The 19,021-nt window shown below is 42.2% G+C and overlaps 1 protein-coding gene across 1 annotated transcript; it reads left to right on the forward strand.

Moving 5' to 3' along the window:
- The first annotated feature begins 9,722 nt into the window (after nucleotides 1-9,722).
- Nucleotides 9,723-11,487, forward strand: LOC115202697 (polycystic kidney disease protein 1-like 2). Its single transcript, XM_029766763.1, has 4 exons — nucleotides 9,723-9,773; nucleotides 9,981-10,200; nucleotides 10,323-10,407; nucleotides 11,033-11,487. Exons 1-4 carry the CDS (start codon nucleotides 9,745-9,747, stop codon nucleotides 11,077-11,079), a joined length of 381 nt encoding a protein of 126 aa, XP_029622623.1. The 5' UTR covers nucleotides 9,723-9,744; the 3' UTR covers nucleotides 11,080-11,487.
- The last annotated feature ends 7,534 nt before the right edge of the window (nucleotides 11,488-19,021 follow it).

A 19,021-nucleotide genomic window follows, 5' to 3' on the forward strand; every position in this document is an offset into this window, starting at 1 on the left:
ATGACAGAGTTTAGGGCCACTGGAACTTTCAGTCAAAGTGCTCTCTCTCACCACAGAGATATATTATTATAAAATCAGCAAACAATGAATGTAATGAAATAAGTGATACTGCTGTATCTGGTCAATTTGGACCTAACCTTTACCCTCCCCCAACAGAAAAAGTACCTTGAGCTTCTATTACATGGAACACAGATGCTGTTTCCAAGTGCTCTGAGATTAGACAACACAACAGCTAGCCTCCTCATCAACTGCACTGGGGGTGTCATACTCCTCAAAATGAAAAGATGTAGCGAGGACAGTGACACTAAAGTGGTGGGTCAAGCAATGATAGCATAGTTGTACCACAGTAGGTGCATATAAAATGTAAATGTTGGATTACATACTGAAAACCTAATGTCAATACTCTAAACCTAGTGCTGTAAATACTGTAAACATATAGATCTGTTTTTAGTGTTGTGACATATGACAATAGAGAGGGCATTTTGCTGATGATCTGCTGTCTTCAAACAGGACAAGGAAATGTTTGATTTGACCTTTGAGATTTATAAGGCGGTAAATTTAGTACTGACCACAGAACTAAATGAGGCCTTCATCGTGAAACACCCAACAGGCAGCATCTACCAGATCAGGTGAGTGTTTACAACCTGGGCCTCCACCATCTCACTCATTGGTATAGCCGCCAATTCTACACTCGTAGAAAAAAGTGTTCGAAAAGGGTTCTTTGCACAAGGAAATGGTTCTACCAAGAATCGTTTTTTGAAGAAACCTTTTTGAAAGATAAGAGTTCTTTGTAAGGCAAAGAGTTCTACCTAGAACCGTTTTCATCCTAAGAACCACTTTCTGGAAGAAAGGGTTATTTGATGATTGTTTGGAAGGCAAGACAGGTTCTTTGGAAGTCAAGAAGGGTTCTTCTGCATAAAACCCTTCTGAATCCGAACAACCTTTTTTCTTCTTTTTTTTCTTTCTTTCTTTAAAATATTTCCTGAGCATTAGTGTTTACCTCAGTCCTTAAACTTTAACATCTGGAGTTTGAGTAATCTGAACAATTAAAAAATATATGTGTGAGGTTTTAAACTACCCATATGTCAATATTTCTGTATTTACTGTATCTGGTATTCCATTAATACTTGTACATATACAGTACTGACATAGTTGATATCTTTGCCAGGATTTGTATTTTTCAAATGAGTATTTTCTGTGATTTTATTGAGCAGAGAGTAGGTGAACCAGTCTGAGTGAACCAGTAGTATATTGTACAGTACACAGCAAACACAGTTCAATTAACTTAACACTCAGTGGTGTAAAAGATCCTCAGTGTCGGTGTTAATAACCAGTCGAGTATGATTGTGTCATTTTTACTCTGTGTAGAGTAAAACACTCAAAACCACACCCCTCATTATCATATTTGTCAGCATGCGCTATTGCAGGTTGATTTTCAGAATTGTTTGTTTCAATATCTGTGTTTTTGCTTGTGCATTGATTGGTCGATTAATCTTATGCTTCACAAAGATAAATAGCATACATTCTCCTAAAGTAATTCAACCTGTTAGAAGTTGGACTAATTTCACTCATTTCTGAGATGGTTGTTCCAGTTTAGATGATTTAGGTAGTCCCAATAATCAATCTTCCCAACCCTGGCAGTCATTCTAATTGAAAATTGCGGGAGATTAAAAGTGTTAATTGTTGGATATCCTCACTCTGGCTGGATTCCAATAAGAACTACACCTTACTTTGCAAACCAGCACAATGTGACTTGCAGACCTGATGTGGCCTGTAAAATGGGAATTTCTTAACACCACTTAGGGTATAACTAAGCCCTCAAAGAAAGGCCTTATGAAACATGTAAAGTATTGTCATTACAGAGATTCATTTTAAAGGCTGGTGGAAACCGTTCATTGAGGTTCTATTAAGAACTCTTCAAAGATATAAGGGTTCTCGGTAGAACCTTAAGAGAATAAAATAGTTATTGGCAGAACCCTTCATAGAGGGTTCTAACTTGCACCAAAAAGGGTTCCCCTATGGGGACAAACCAATGAACCCTTTATGGTTCTACTTAGCATCTTTTTTTCTAAGAGTGTATAACTATGCATCTTGCTGTCCTCTACTTGAATGTAAGCTGTCTGACTCTTGTTTTCTTGTCTTCCTCAGCCTCACCCCATCACAAATGCATAACAAGGTTCTAGGGTCAGACGACGATGCATACATCAAGCTTCCATCTTTCTCAGCATTACATTCCTCTCTGGAAAACCACTCAGTTGTTAATGTACAGGTTTGTACGGTAAACAACATTGATGTTGTTTCGTTGTGCAAATAGTATTTTATTCAGATATTCTTTTATTCCTCTCAGATGACCACTTTTATAGGCAACCCATATCCGTCGACTGAAAACATCACAGGAACGGTGTGTACCCTTGTACTAAGGGATGGATTGACGGAAATCAGTGTAGAAAACTTGACAGAGCTAATTGAGGTAGGCTACAGGATAGAACAGGCCACCTTCTTTAACTTTAGTATGCTGTCATTCCATCCTCATTTCCCTAACAGAGATGAGGGAACCATAAATGCAAGTAGGTTTGGTTGTTTCTCTCTCTTCTCTATAGATCATTCTGCCACGCCCAGATGCTCCTGTGCTCTCTGGTATAACTGTATCCTTGGAGGAAGGGGCTCGGGTTGGGACCTCTTTCAACACTACGGACCCCAACATCACAGTCATATTCACCGTAGAGCCCAGTGTCAATGTGTCCATAGAACTGCTGCTGGGCCTGGGCTCCCCACCCAATGACACCCACTATAAACACCGCACCGTCCTGAGACACACAGGTAGAGGAGGATTCCACCACCATAGCTACTGCTAGACATAACATTACACCCACTGTGCTACTGATTTCAGTCAGTCTAGCTGTCTGGTATGCACGTAGATTCACATAATACTTTGATATTCATGGTGATTCACAAGCTTATAGACATGTCTGTCTGACATTTCACACTGTAATTGGAGGTTGGGCTCCCCAAAGGTATTGTTGGTTTTCTTTCTTAGCCTGGGTGGCACAGATTAATCCATGTTCATAGCCTATTGTGGTCTTTCAGAGGGTTATCGCTGGCTGGTCACCCCTGAGATGATGGAAAAGGGAACAGGCACCTGGTATGTGAATGCCAGTCTGTTTAACTCAACCTGGAGCAAGGGCCTGACACTACAGATCACCACCTTCACTACTAAGTGCATGTACTGGAACACTAAACAGCTGACATGGAGCATAGCTGGCTGCTGGGTGAGGCTGCTATTAATGAGCCCTATCCCTCCTTTGTCTCCATCAGAGTATGAACAAACCTAATTAAGCGTTGAAATGTGTTTGTGACATTGTGAAAGCGTTTGTCTGTGTTGTTTTGTTCTAGGTGGGTATACAGTCAACTCCCAGGATGACCCATTGTCTGTGTAACCACCTGACATCGTTTGGGAGCTCTTTCTTTGTGATGCCCAACTACGTGGATGTGTCGCTCACAGCTCAGTACTTTGCCACAGTGAATCAGAACTATGTGGTGGTGGCGTTGCTCTCTGCCTTCTTTGGCCTGTACCTGGTCACTCTGCTCTGGGCCTGCTATGCAGACAGGAGGGCCCTCACCAGGGTGAGTTTATCAAGGCGTGTACAAACACAAACACACACAAAGTCATGCTCACACACACACACACACACACACACACACACACACACACACACACACACACACACACACACACACACACACACACACACACACAAAGTCATGCTCACACACACACACACACACACACACACACACACACACACACACACACACACACACACACACACACACACACACACACACACACACACTCACTGAAGCACTTTTGTTGTTCACAGAGGAAGATGACACTCCTGAAGGATAACCACCCATGTGCCAGTTATAACTACCTACTGAATGTCCAGACTGGCAGTCGGAGAGGGGCGGGTACCTCTGCCAATGTAAGATGGGGTGGGAACTGAATAGATCCTTCATTCTGTGGTCAGTTTACTTAGCATAGGAATTAGCTAATCAGAGTATTTGTTTTATGTAGGTGACAGTCAAGTTGCTGGGTACACAGGGGGAGAGTGAGCCCCACCACCTAGGTGACCCTGATAAACCAGTATTTGAGAGAAGGGGTGTGGACTTGTTCCTGGTGTCCACACCCTTTCCCCTGGGGGAGCTGACGGGCATCCAGCTGTGCCATGACAACTCTGGGGGGCACCCCTCCTGGTAAGCACCAGGGCAGAGAACACATCCTCCCTGTAATTATTGTGACTTGTTTAAAGTCAAGGTCAAGTCATGTTTAAAAATTATGTGTGGCACACTGAACTCTTAGGTTCGGTTAAGAATCTGCAGGAACAACTAAGACCTATAAATACAGGGCTGTTAAAGTAGTTTAGGTGTGACATTATCAAGCGTTGCTCCCCTCACCCTAGGAGACCTGGTAGAGTTTCATCACAATGACACTTGAAAATATCATCCTTGCCTCCTCACCCTACCTTGTCACCTCCTCTCCTCCTGTTTAATACCTGTCTTAAAGGTCCAATGCTGCCGTATTTATCTCATTATCAAATCATTTCTGGGTAACAATTGAGTACCTTACTGTGATTGTTTTCAATCAAAATTGTCAATAAGAAACAAAATAGCTTCTTAGCAAAGGATTTTGCTAGGGCTATCTGGGAGTGGGAAGGAGAAAACTAACTGTTATTAACAGAGGGGTTTGGAACTCTATTTCTTATTGGTCTGTTGTCACCAGGCAGGCCAAAACTCCATCCCACCAAAACAGGCTGACATTTATTTTTATTAAAAACAGTTCTTACACTAAAAAGGCATTATCATCAATTTTATAGTATTATTCCAACCTCATAATGTGGAAATATAAAACACAGGGAAATCACATTTTTGACTGCACTAGGCCTTTGAATACCACAACAAAAACATTGCAACCACTGCTATGCTGGCAGGGACTTGTTTTCTGGTTTTTATTTCTACAGTCTAGGAATCTCTATCTCTACACAGGGAATAATAAGCAGTTTCCTGAGTGTAACGTCACGTTTCCTCCCACCAGGTATCTCAACAAGGTGACGATCCAAGACCTGCAGAGACAGAAGGTTTGGCACTTCCTGTCCTCATCATGGCTGAGCTCCGACAGGGGGGAGGGGCTGACCAAGAAGACCCTCAATGCTGCCAAGAAGAATGAGATCAGAAGCTTTAGGTGACTGACCACCGGCAGAATACAATGTTACAACATGTACAGTATGTAGAGGATTGCTAGGCAAGATCAAACATCTTGCAATGTGTCATGGAGTTTTAATTCTGAACCCTTGTATCCTAGTCTACTTTTCCAATGTAATTTCTTTAACTTCCACCCTGGTCATCCCCTAATGTCCCACACTTTCTATGTCCTAGAAATATTTTCCAGACCAGGACGTCGACAGGCTTTAGAGATCAGCACATCTGGGTGTCCATCGTAGACCCTCCCTGGCGTAGCCCGTTCACCCGAGCACAGAGGGTGTCCTGCTGCATGAGCCTCCTGCTCTGCACCATGGCCATCAACATCGCCTTCTGGAAGATCCCCAAAAACCAGCAGTCTCCTGTCATCTTCACCATTGGTAAGTCCATAGAGATACAACATTGTATTGGGTACTGGATAAGTCCTTGTTGGTGAGTCAATTAGTCCTCTTTTGTGACTGTGCCGTTCTTATATCTGAGCCCACATCTAATGAGCTGCCTCTGATAAGAATGGGCAATTTTACTCTCCACTCAAATAGAAATGGGACATTTTGGCTACCGGAAAAAGTTTTTTTGACAGTAAAAAGAGAGCAGTGCAGTACATGGGATTTATGATTAGCCTGCAATATGGATGGTAATATATCAGACTTTTTAGATGCAGCTGCGTTAAGTATCAAAGACAAGGACTGGTCTCAATTATAAACGCAAGGTCCCACTCAAGGCTCTTTTGTCCTTGGTGTTCACAGAGTTACAAGGACTAGTAGTTGTAGGCAGTGGATGGCTCTTCATAACCCTTCAATAGACAACGTTTCAGCCACATTCTTTCGACTATCCAGCCCTACACAGCACAGAGTGGTTATTCAATGACCCCAAGCCCTTGATAAACCTTTCATACGGCTAAGAAATACTTGACCCAGAACAACACAACAAGTGTTCAGACATTGAATGATATATTTTTTATTTATTTATTTATTTTTATTTCACCTTTATTTAACCAGGTAGGCAAGTTGAGAACAAGTTCTCATTTACAATTGCGACCTGACCAAGATAAAGCAAAGCAATTCGACAACATACAAAAACACAGAGTTACACATGGAGTAAAACAACATACAATCAATGATGCAGTAGAAAAAAATAAGACTATATACAATGTGAGCAAATGATGTGAGATAAGGGAGGTAAAGGCAAAAAAGGCCATGGTGGCAAAGTAAATAAAGTATAGCAAGTAAAACACTAGAATGGTAGATTTGTAGTTTGAAGAAAGTTCAAAGTTAAAATATAAATAATATGGTGCAAAGGAGCAAAATAAATAAAATAAATAAATACAGTAGGGGAAGAGGTAGTAGTTTGGCCTAAATTATAGATGGGCTATGTACAGGTGCAGTGATCTGGGAGCTGCTCTGATAGCTGGTGCTTAAAGCTAGTGAGGGAGATAAGTGTTTCCAGTTTCAGAGATTTTTGTAGTTCGTTCCAGTCATTGGCAGCAGAGAACTGGAAGGAGAGACGACCAAAGGAGGAGTTGGCTTTAAGGGTGACCAGAGAGATATACCTGCTGAAGCGCGTGCTACAGGTGGGTGCTGCTATGGTGACCAGTGAGCGGAGATAAGGGGGGACTTTACCTAGCAGGGTCTTGTAGATGACCTGGAGCCAATGTGTTTGCCGACGATTATGAAGCGAAGGCCAGCCAACGAGAGCGTACAGGTCGCAGTGGTGGGTAGTATATGGGGCTTTGGTGACAAAACGGATGGCACTGTGATAGACTGCATCCAGCTTGTTGAGTAGGGTATTGGAGGCTATTTTGTAAATAACATCGCCGAAGTCGAGGATTGGTAGGATGGTCAGTTTTACGAGGGTATGTTTGGCAGCATGAGTGAAGGATGCTTTGTTGCGAAATAGGAAGCCAATTCTAGATTTAACTTTGGATTGGAGATGATTGATGTGAGTCTGGAAGGAGAGTTTACAGTCTAGCCAGACACCTAGGTATTTGTAGTTGTCCACAAATTCTAAGTTAGAACCGTCCAAAGAAGTGATGCTGGACAGGCGGGCAGGTGCAGGCAGCGATCTGTTGAAGAGCATGCATTTAGTTTTACTTGTGTTTAGGAGCAGTTGGAGACCACGGAAGGAGAGTTGAATGGCATTGAAGCTCGTCTGGAGGGTTGTTAACACAGTGTCCAAAGAAGGGCCAGAAGTATACAGAATGGTGTCGTCTGCGTAGAGGTGGATCAGAGATTCACCAGCAGCAAGAGCGACATCATTGATGTATACAGAGAAAAGAGTTGGCCCAATAATTGAACCCTGTGGTACCCCCATAGAGACTGCCAGAGGTCCAGACAGTAGGCCCTCCGATTTGACACACTGAACTCTGTCAGAGAAGTAGTTGGTGAACCAGGCGACGCAATCGTTTGAGAAACCAAGGCTACTGAGTCTGCCGATGAGGATGTGGTGATTAACAGAGTCAAAAGCTTTGGCCAGGTCAATGAATACGGCAGCACAGTATTGTTTCTTATCGATGGCGGTTACGATGTCGTTTAGGACCTTGAGCGTGGCTGAGGTGCACCCATAACCAGCTCTGAAACCAGATTGCATAGCGGAGAGGGTGCGGTGGGATTCGAGATGGTCGGTAATCTGTTTGTTGACTTGGCTTTCGAAGACCTTAGAAAGGCAGGGTACGATGGATATAGGTCTGTAGCAATTTGGGTCAAGAGTGTCCCCTCCTTTGAAGAGGGGGATGACAGCAGCTGCTTTCCAATCTATGGGAATCTCAGACGACACAAGAGAGAGGTTGAACAGGCTAGTAATAGGGGTTGCAATTATTTCGGCAGATAATTTTAGAAAGAAAGGGTCCAGATTGTCAAGCCCAGCTGATTTGTAGGGGTCCAGATTTTGCAGCTCTTTCAGAACATCAGCTGAATGGATTTGGGAGAAGGAGAAATGGGGGAGGCTTGGGCGAGTAGCTGTGGGGGGTGCAGTGCTGTTGAATGCAGTAGGGGTAGTTAGGTGGAAAGCATGGCCAGCCGTAGAAAAATGCTTATTGAAATTCTCAATTATAGTGGGCTTATCGGTGGTGACAGAGTTTCCTATCCTCTGTGCAGTGGGCAGTTGGGAGGAGGTGTTCTTATTCTCCATGGACTTTACAATGTCCCAGAACTTTTTAGAGTTTGAGTTGCAGGAAGCAAATTTCTGTTTGAAAAAGCTAGCCTTGGCGTTTCTAACTGCCTGTGTGTATTGGTTTCTAACTTCCCTGAAAAGTTGCATATCGCGGGGGCAGTTCGATGCTAATGCAGAAAGCCACAGGATATTTTTGTGTTGGTTAAGGGCAGTCAGGTCTGGGGAGAACCAAGGGCTATATCTGTTCCTGGTTCTAAATTTCTTGAAAGGGGCATGCTTATTTAAGATGGTGAGGAAGGCATTTTTAAAATATTGAGTGATATAGCCTCTGTTATTGTGCCTTGACTCCATAATGGTGTGTGCTTTCATGTCCCAGGTTCGCTGAAGGTCACTTGGGAGGAGATCATGGTGGGGGTGGAAAGCGGTTTGCTCATGTTCCCCATCAACATCCTCATCATCACCATATTCCGCAGTATCAAGTCACGAGTCGTCCAACCAAAGGAGAAGAGCCACGATATGCAGGGCCTGAAACCCCTCGCTGTTACCATGCCAACCATTCTTAAGGTCCTCTCTTTACATTTTCAAAATAAAGTGTTGCTGCTGTGTTATAGTTCTGCTCCATACTTTGTCTATAACCTTCAAACACTCCCATCGTTTATTCCTTTCAGCTGTGCCTTCCTTTTTTCTTACCTCCAAGGCCATACAATATCTTATTGGTTATAGCAACCATTAAGATTGGTATTTGGTATTTTATTAGGATCCCCATTAGCTGTTGCAAAAGCAGCAGCTACTCTTCCTGGGGTCCACACAAAACATGAAACATAATACAGAATGACATAATACAGAACATCATTAGACAAGAACAGCTCAAGGACAGAACTACATACATTAAGATTGGTACTAGCAACTGTGTTTATGTATGTTCTGTCCTTAAGTACTGTATTCCTGTGTACTACGCCCCTATCTAGGACACAGAGGAGATGGTGACTCTGCTCTGTAAGAGCCAGAAGAACAAAGTGCCTGAGCTAGAGAAGAAGCTGGAGTCATGCGATGACCTTTGCTCAGCCTTGGGCAGAGTGCAAGGGGTCATTCAGCTTATGCAAGGTGCTTCACTGACACTGCAAGAGCAACCTTACAAGTCACACAGGTGTTGACGTCATTGTAATTGTTGGAGATGTCCTAAAATTTGATGCGTCTGCCTACGTATCACTAGGGTTGAGTGAGAGTGACCCACACTGGGTCTACTGCAGCAAGTTTGTCCTGTACTTCCTCCACCACCTGTCCATGTGCCTGGAGCGGCTGGATGAGAGTGCCTTCTCCACCCCAGAGGCCCGTCAACACATCCTGAACACCGTCCACCTGCTGCAGAAGACGTCCGAGATGGTTTTCACCAGCCACATGGCTTACAGGTTGGACAATATACCTGTGCAGAGAAGGGAATATAAATAACAGAATTAAAAGTTAAGCTTTTCAAAAAACAACTTTACACGTCATTCCCTTCCTCTCAATTTCCAGTCAAGTTTAATTGCTCTGTATTTGCGTGAATATCATTGTCATACATTACTCTGACCAAGTACCTAAACAGACCTGTGTTTCCTCTGTACCTCCTCTCTCAGTCCTCCCCGTGTTGCTAGGGAGAAAAGGAAAAGCTCAAGCTGCTGGCTGCCCTGGTGGTTTGTGTTTGTGGGCTGGTTCTTGCTCGTCTCCATCAGTGTTGTGTCCACGTACTTTACCCTGATGTATGGCTTTGCCTATGGGAGGGAGAAATCCATCCAGTGGGTTATCTCTCTGGCCATGTCCCTCTTCCAGAGCATCTTCATCCTGCAGCCTCTTAAGGTTAGACCAGGGCTCTGTAGCTTACATGAAGAACATAGTCCTGAAGTTCTGTTCAATCAATCAGTCAATCATCAGCAGATGTAAAAACAAGAATTTTGTTTGATTCTTGGGTTTATTCTCAGGTAATTGGTATGGCGATCTTATTTGCCCTCCTCCTCAAACCAGTGGCAGTAGAAGACAGTGAGGAGGTTGGACTACTCCTGAAAGGTAAGATCCTCTACCACAGAAGACCTACTGTACAGGGCTCTCACAAAACCATTATGCTTTACCTTAGTGTCAGTTTACAAAGGCATAATTGATCTGGGTTTCTCAGTACTGGTACTCTGAAAAGGCAATTATAGAGTTACATCAACTCAACTCTCAGTATTGATGAAGGGTTTTACAGAGAGAGAAGGGTTACAGTCAGTATCTAAAAGGACTGTCGTAGAGAGAAAATGCATTTTTTTTCATGTCCACGCCTACTCTCGTGCAGATATACAACAAGGCCTTGGATATGAAGGGCTTCTGTCAAACTATGGAAACCTGTCTGTTCAGCATAATTAATGGTATATGCATTTTAGAATGGAATAGAGCTGTAAGTCTGTTTTACTCTCAGATAGTAGGAGAAGCATAGTATTTTGCTAGTATTTTGCTGCCATTTTGGCCAGGCCTCTATTGTAAAATATATGTTTAATATCAATGAGACTAACCTGGTAAAATAAAGGTACAAATATTTAAAACCTGTGTTAGTATGCCATACCATGTCAGGCTCACAGGGATTCTGTTGAGCTTCCCTTCTGAGATGTTGCAAAGAAAAGTCCTCACAAAGAGGCCTGTCTTATCTGTTTTACAGAACAAAAGGAGATGTGTAAATTGTACTCCGGTAGGGAGATACACTAAAGAAACACAATTTAGCTCTACATGCTGTCTCCAGAGGGTCGATGGGGTCGGAAGGCCTGATGCCCTACAACAGACATCCTCTGCTCTGCTGCACTGACTATCAATGTGGCAAACTGAGAATACAAGTTCTTTGAAAATATACTTGTTATGTTTTTATTGAATACTTGTTACTCTTATCTTATAAGAAATGTATAAGGCATAATATGTATGAATGTACTGAAAACTACTGTATCATTGAAATTGTAATATTTAGTCATATGCTGATAGTTATAAACTTTTATTCTTGTGGATTGTATGAAGTTTCTCAATGTATGGAATTACTCTGTTATATTTATTTTATCACAAACCGCTGATATACTATTTTACACTGTACAATTATATTTACTTTTAAGTAACATACAGTCACCTCCAAAATCATTGTCACCCTTGATAAAGATGATCAAAAAAGACTATAAAAGAAATAATAGAAAACCAGAGCTATATTGAATGTTTTCTGAGATTAAATAACACATTGGGAACGATCTTAGACCACTCCTCCATACAGAATCTTTCCAGATCCTTGATATCCTTCGGTCTACGCTCTGGACTGCACTCTTCAGTTCAAACCACAGGTTTTCAATGGGGTTCAAGTCCGGAGACTGAGATGGCCTTTGCAAAATGTAGATTTTCTTGGTCAATTAATAATTTCTTTCTGGATTTTTATGTGTGCTTGGGGTCATTGTCTTGCTGGAAGAGCCACTGGGATTTTACATGTGTGTTACCTCTTTTTTATACCCCAGTGAAATGGGAAGCCATGGAAGATACAGTTCCTTAAACTGAGATTATTATTTTTTTAAGTAGAATGTTAATGCAAATTGATTTTATTGATAAGAATCTTTACGGTGCCAATCATTTTGACACCTACAGTATCTTTTTTAGACTTTGTTTTTACTTGGTAGCCCTTCCTGCAGTGAAATGACCTAGTGGCCTCATGGGTGGAATGTTATTCATATTTTTCATAATTTCATAATTAATAAAAAGCCACCGAAAATCCGGTGTTTCTATGTCAAACGGTTTTGTTATATTTCAGTCTTCTGTGATGTATATAAACTGCAATATTGGGATGCAAACTCAAAATGTAATACCTTTCAACTCTATATCTCACTATTTTAAGCCCATAACCATGTGTGTGAGGTGTATACTTTGGTTTCAAAGTAGATTTGTTTAAGACTACCAAGAAACACTGTGTGTGACCCTGATTTAGCCCACTGCAGTAAAAGGTTCAACAAAATCTCTTTCAACTGTATTAATATAAAATAATATATATATATTTTTAATATGAGCATACAATAAACCTCAGTATTTGTATTATTTATTTTATACAGTCTATTTTGCTCATCTTTGTCAAGGGTGCCAATACTTTTGGAGGTGACTGTATCTGTGGGTTCACTTAGTATTATATATTTATTGGAACACATTTTCAAAGAATACTCAAATTAGATTCATTTCACCCAATTGGACGTGTTGGCTGAATGACATAAGGATACAGAGTTACAGTCTTTTAGCTACAGTACAGTAAATGTCCCAGTAGGATGATCCAGTCTGGGTCAGATGGAGGTCTGGCTCTGTCCTCGAGATACGACTCCACTATCTGCATCCCGTTGTCTTCACTCCACTCCCCTGCTACGATGTGGAAAGCCATCTTCCCACAGAAACTAGACAGTTGGATAGTAAATTAACTGTGATCATATCATGAACCAGACAGGTGGTTTCTATTCATTTTTGCAAAACATGTTCTAACCCCAGACAAATGGCTCCTATCCAACCCTTATGGAATCATTCTTGCACTCAGAGACAGGCCCACTTTTGCACTTTCCCTATGCCCCAATACAATACACATAGATTATTCAACCTAACCCATAACAGAATAATTACTACTGATTTGCTAATTAGACAAGAAAGGGTGCTCAGGTCATAATGGTCTCCAAAAAACTCACTGGGCGAAGACATGTTGGAGTTGTCAACAAATGGGTATTCAGTTTAAACTGTTGATTTTTGGATAATAATTCTTTGATGTTGGTATTGATAATGGTAACAATGTTGACTGGACCAATTGAGTCACTCACTCCTCAGTCCCGACATTAGAACTGACAGCTGATATGGAGCTGAAAAGGAAGTGACAGTTTAACAGTCTGATGTGGCAAAGAACAGAACTCTCCTCATCAGAAACCTATTAGAGAGTGTGTATAGTTGTCTTTCTCTCTCTCTCAGTCCACAATGTTAATATGTTTTTTCAATCGGCTAGTTAGCACACACAGTGTAGTGCCCAAACCCCCTGTAAGGAAAGTATGCAAGGTCACTAACACCAAGGTCTCTAACACTAAGAATGCTAATCTAAATCCTTGGGTAATGAGAAACAGGCAGCTCCACCAAAACATGACATTTCTGCTGAGGGCATTGAGATCCATTGTACAGTCCATGCAGTTGATAATGTGGTCATTCATTTTGTGAGTCTCCATAGAACTGAAGGCTGAACCTGAGAAAATGTGTGTAATCCGTCATTTCATCTCTGCAAGGCTTCAGTATCAATGGAGATTGCCATAGAGGTAAATCCCACTGCAGCAACAATGGTGGTTCAATGGTCAGACAGAACGTTACCCATTCCAAACTAATATCTGACCCCAGTTAAAATGATTTGGGCCCTCTGCAGAATATGTTTTTAATAAAAAGCACAAATTAATGAATTCAAGTCTATGTGAGAAATTAATTTAGTACATTTCTTGGGGAATTGCCAGCTAATAAAATGTTGGAAGAGGGGATATTAATATTCTCGTAACCTAAATTGAGTCACTCAATTCCCCTTTAGCGTAGTAAAAATAGAGTTTGGCCATGAGCAGAAAGGAGAGTGCTTCAGGGCTTTAACCTCCGCCTGGGTGACTCATGGCAGGGAAGCAACCTTCTCCAATTGGTTGTTTTCTTTTTATTCTTGCAATTTTAAAACCCTTAGCTAAACTCTCTCCCCTCAAACTCTATACTCTGCAGAGAGAGGGTTGTGTTGTCCTCAGGTAGAATGTAATAAGAATGATTTTAATATTATATTGTGTACAGTAACTTAATTGTTTTAGTTGATCTTTGTTGTTAGGTCAAACCAACCTGAGAAACCAGGACTTATGCTGCTTCATTTCCCCTATGTGCTTTACTCAATACTCCAAACAGTGGAAAATCACTGAAAATGTAATTAAACTTTAAAGTGTTTTTCGCCAGTAACCTCACTCATCACCAGGTGCGAATGTAATCGTATGTGGCATCAGAGGACCTTTTCACAGAAGATTGTTAAAATGGGGCAGGTGGAGAGCATTGGCTGAACCGAGGCAAACCCCAAGAACCATCAAATGTTCTCTCAACATCAACAAAAAAATCCAGCACTGAACAAATCCTAGTTTTCCAGTGTGCAAACATGTTTATAAAAAATAAAAAAAGCTGCCTTTATTTAACCAGGTAGGCTGGTTGAGAACAAGTTCTCATTTACAATTGCGACCTAGCCAAGATAAAGCAAAGTAGTTTGACACATACAAAACACATAGTTACACATGGAGTAAAACAAACATACAGTCAATAATGCATTAGAAAAATAAGTCTATATACAATGTGAGCAAATGAGGTGAGATAAGGGAGGTAAAGGCAAAAAAAGGCCATGGTGGCGAAGTACATACAATATAGCAAGTAAAACACTGGAATGGTAGATTTGCAGTGGAAGAAAGTGCAAAGTAGAAATAGAAATAATGGGGTGCAAAGGAGCAAAATAAATAAATAAATACAGTAGGTAGTTGTTTGGAATAAATTATAGATGGGCTATGTACAGGTGCAGTAATCTCTGAGCTGCTCTGACAGCTGGTGCTTAAAGCTAGCGAGGGAGATAAGGGTTTCCAGTTTCAGTGATTTTTGTAGTTCGTTCCTGTGGCTCAGTTGGTAGAGCATGGTGTGTGCAACGCCAGGGTTGTGGGTTTGATTCCCACGGGGGCCAGTACAAAAATATTATATATATAAATAAATAAATGCATGAAATGAAATGTATGAAATGTATGCATTCACTACTGTAAGTCGCTCTGGATAAGAGCGTCTGCTAAATGACTAAAATGTAAATGTTCCAGTCATTGGCAGCAGAGAACTGGAAGGAGAGGTGGCCAAAGGAGGAATTGGCTTTGGGGGTGACCAGTGAGATATACCTGCTGGAGCATGTGCTACAGGTGGGTGCTGCTATGGTGACCAGTGAGCTGAGATAAGGGGGGACTTTACCTAGCAGGGTCTGGTAGATGACCTGGAGCCAGTGGGTTTGGTGACGAGTATGAAGCGAGGGCCAGCCAATGAGAGCGTACAGGTCGCAGTGGTGGGTAGTATATGGGGCTTTGGTGACAAAACGGATGGCACTGTGATAGACTGCATCCAATTTATTGAGTAGGGTATTGGAGGCTATTTTGTAAATGACATCGCCGAAGTCAAGGATCGGTAGGATGGTCAGTTTTACGAGGGTATGTTTGGCAGCATGAGTGAAGGATGCTTTGTTGCGAAATAGGAAGCCAATTCTAGATTTAACTTTGGATTGGAGATGTTTGATGTGAGTCTGGAAGGAGAGTTTACAGTCTAACCAGACACCTAGGTATTTGTAGTTGTCCACATATTCTAAGTCAGAACCGTCCAGAGTAGTGATGCTGGACAGGCGGGCAGGTGCAGGCAGCGATCGGTTGAAGAGCATGCATTTAGTTTTACTTGTATTTAAGAGCAGTTGGAGGCCACGGAAGGAGAGTTGTATGGCATTGAAGCTCGTCTAAAGGGTTGTTAACACAGTGTCCAAAGAAGGGCCAGAAGTATACAGAATGGTGTCGTCTGCGTAGAGGTGGATCAGACAATCACCAGCAGCAAGAGCGACATCATTGATGTATACAGAGAAGAGAGTCGGCCCAAGAATTGAACCCTGTGGCACCCCCATGGAGACTGCCAGAGGTCCGGACAACAGGCCCTCCGATTTGACACACTGAACTCTATCAGAGAAGTAGTTGGTGAACCAGGCGAGGCAATCATTTGAGAAACCAAGACTATTGAGTATGCCAATGAGGATGTGGTGATTGACAGAGTCGAAAGCCTTGGCCAGGTCGATGAATACGGCTGCACAGTATTGTTTGTTATCGATGGCGGTTAAGATATCGTTTAAGACCTTGAGCGTGGCTGAGGTGCACCCATGACCAGCTCTGAAACCAGATTGCATAGCGGAGAAGGTGCGGTGGGATTCAAAATGGTCGGTAATCTGTTTGTTGACTTGGCTTTCGAAGACCTTAGAAAGGCAGGGTAGGATAGATATAGGTCTGTAGCAGTTTGGGTCAAGAGTGTCCCCCCCTTTGAAGAGGGGGATGACTGCAGCTGCTTTCCAATCTTTAGGAATCTCAGACGACACAAAAGAGAGGTTGAACAGGCTAGTAATAGTGGTTGCAACAATTTCGGCAGATAATTTTAGAAAGAAAGGGTCCAGATTGTCTAGCCCGGCTGATTTGTAGGGGTCCAGATTTTGCAGCTCTTTCAGAACATCAGCTGACTGGATTTGGGAGAAGGAGAAATGGGGAAGGCTTGGGCGAGTTGCTGTGGGGGGTGCAGTGCTGTTGACCGGGGTAGGGGTAGCCAGGTGGAAAGCATGGCCAGCCGTAGAAAAATGCTTATTGAAATTCTCAATTATAGTGTAATGTAAGCCTATGTAGTTAGCAGTTTGAGCAAATGTAGGCTTATGTTTACTGTGAACACTCGGGCTGTACCCCGCAGCCATTCCTACACCACCAGACATGTATGTGACCCCTGTCTCTCTATCCCCTACTCTGCCACATACAAACTGCATGCCCCCTGTCTGTAAACAGCACCATGCAGAGCTGAACACCAGTGGACTATTAAAGAATATCTTCTGCCCTATCCCTATCTCAGAAGGGGGTAGCAGCCTTTATTGCCACCAGGGAGAGAAGGAGACAGAGCTGTCAAAACAGCTCATCATCGTCCACAGTCAGAGACATTTAGTGGCGATGCACAGTGACTCACCTAGCTGGGTCAGTTTGACACTCTCAGAATAAGCAAATTCATGCAGCTACAGACAACTTAGAATAGAACCTCTCAGACAGCCATCTGGACAGGACGCTCTGTGATGTGACCATGAATACAACAGGAGAGCCACAGATCAAAGAACACTCTGATGTAGCATCTCCTCTCTTTGAAGTTATAAGGACTCTGAGCACTGTAGGCCAGTGGCAACTTAATTGGGGAGGATAGGCTCATAGTAATACCTGGAATGGAATTTATGGAATGGTATCGAACACATCAAACACATGGTTTCCAAAACACATCAAGACAAAAAGTTATGTCAGCATTGACAAAAGCCTCAAGCTCCTGAGAGTTCCAGGAAAACACCCCATTGCGATGCTACAGATCTACACAAGACAAGTGTCAAACAAGCCTCCCTCTGTAGGAACCTGGGTTGTGATCTGCAAGCACAAATCTTGGGAAACTTCCTGAAAAGGAGCTTCCACTTCAAACTTAGTTGAAGTACACATATTTTTATTTCTGTTTGTTTCAAGGTATTTTCAAGGTCATTGAATGAAACCCTGCTCTCTTGGAGATGGGTCCCTCAACGCTTAGGAGACTCATGTCAGCGTGTGCGCAACTGGTCGAAAGAAGTCAGGTGCAGGAGAGCAGAGATGAGTGAACAGGCACACTTTAATCAGGCATAGGAAAACAGCCGGACGCAACTGCGTCACAACACTCCGACCCAAGGAAAAAGCGATAGCGCACAAATAACACAAACTGGTACAAAATACAAAACCACGGGTTACAATAAGACCCGGTGCAAAACCAGCCTTAAGCGTCACACACGTAACGACCAAACAATACCACACACAGACATGGGGGGAACAGAGGGTAATATACACGTAGAGTAATGAGGGGATGTAAACCAGGTGTGCGGGAAAACAAGACAAAACAAATGGAAAATGAAAAGGTGGAGCGGGCGACGGCTAGAAGACCGGTGACGTCGACCGCCAAACGCCGCCCGAACAAGGAGAGGGACCGACTTCGGCGGGAGTCGTGACAACTCATTTCTGTGTCCTTTGTGTAACACTCTACCTGCCACATCCACTGAGGCATCCATGTCAGTCAAGCTTCACTATTCATGTAGTAATCTACCCTCTCTAGTGGCAGTACTAATACCAACACTGCACTACCAACCGAGTTCCTTTGATTACAGTAGAACTGCTTCACTTGACAAGATATGACAACACCAAAACAATTACGTCTAAGAAAATTAGCCACCCCAGAACTTCAATTAGAAAGATGTCCTTTATTAGACAGAAAAAAACATAGCCTATTATCTCTTTTATGTGACAAGATATACAGTACACTTGCTAATCAAAGTCGGTATCAAACATTCTTCAAACAATCCTACATTACACCTTAGAGGATGATCAGTCAAAGCAGTGAGCGGGTCACTGTACAGTAGTGTTAAAGTCTTATTTTAGGATGGTGGAGTAGACAGTCTTAACTTCCACCTATCATATATTAGTGAAAGCAAGCTATAAGACAGGAACAGCAAATCTACCCCCCTTTCTCACCTTCTTCCATCACCAAGATTCAACACATTTTCATCAAACACAAAATCAAAACTTTGAACAACTTTTAAGAAAGATTATATGTTACCAGTGGTGTAAAGTACTTAAGTAGTACTATAAAGTATTTTTACTTAAGTATTTTTGGGGGGTATATGTACTTTACTACATTCCTAAAAAAAAAAACTTTTAAAACATTTTACTCCAAACATTTTTCCCTGACACCAAAAAGTACTAGTTATATTTTGAATGCTTAACAGGACAGGAAAATTGTCAAATTCACACACTTATCAAGAGAACATCCCTGGTCATCTCTACCGCCTCTGATCCGG

The sequence above is a fragment of the Salmo trutta genome, chromosome 12, assembly GCF_901001165.1.
Source record: "Salmo trutta chromosome 12, fSalTru1.1, whole genome shotgun sequence".
NCBI classification, from domain to species: Eukaryota; Metazoa; Chordata; class Actinopteri; order Salmoniformes; family Salmonidae; genus Salmo; species Salmo trutta.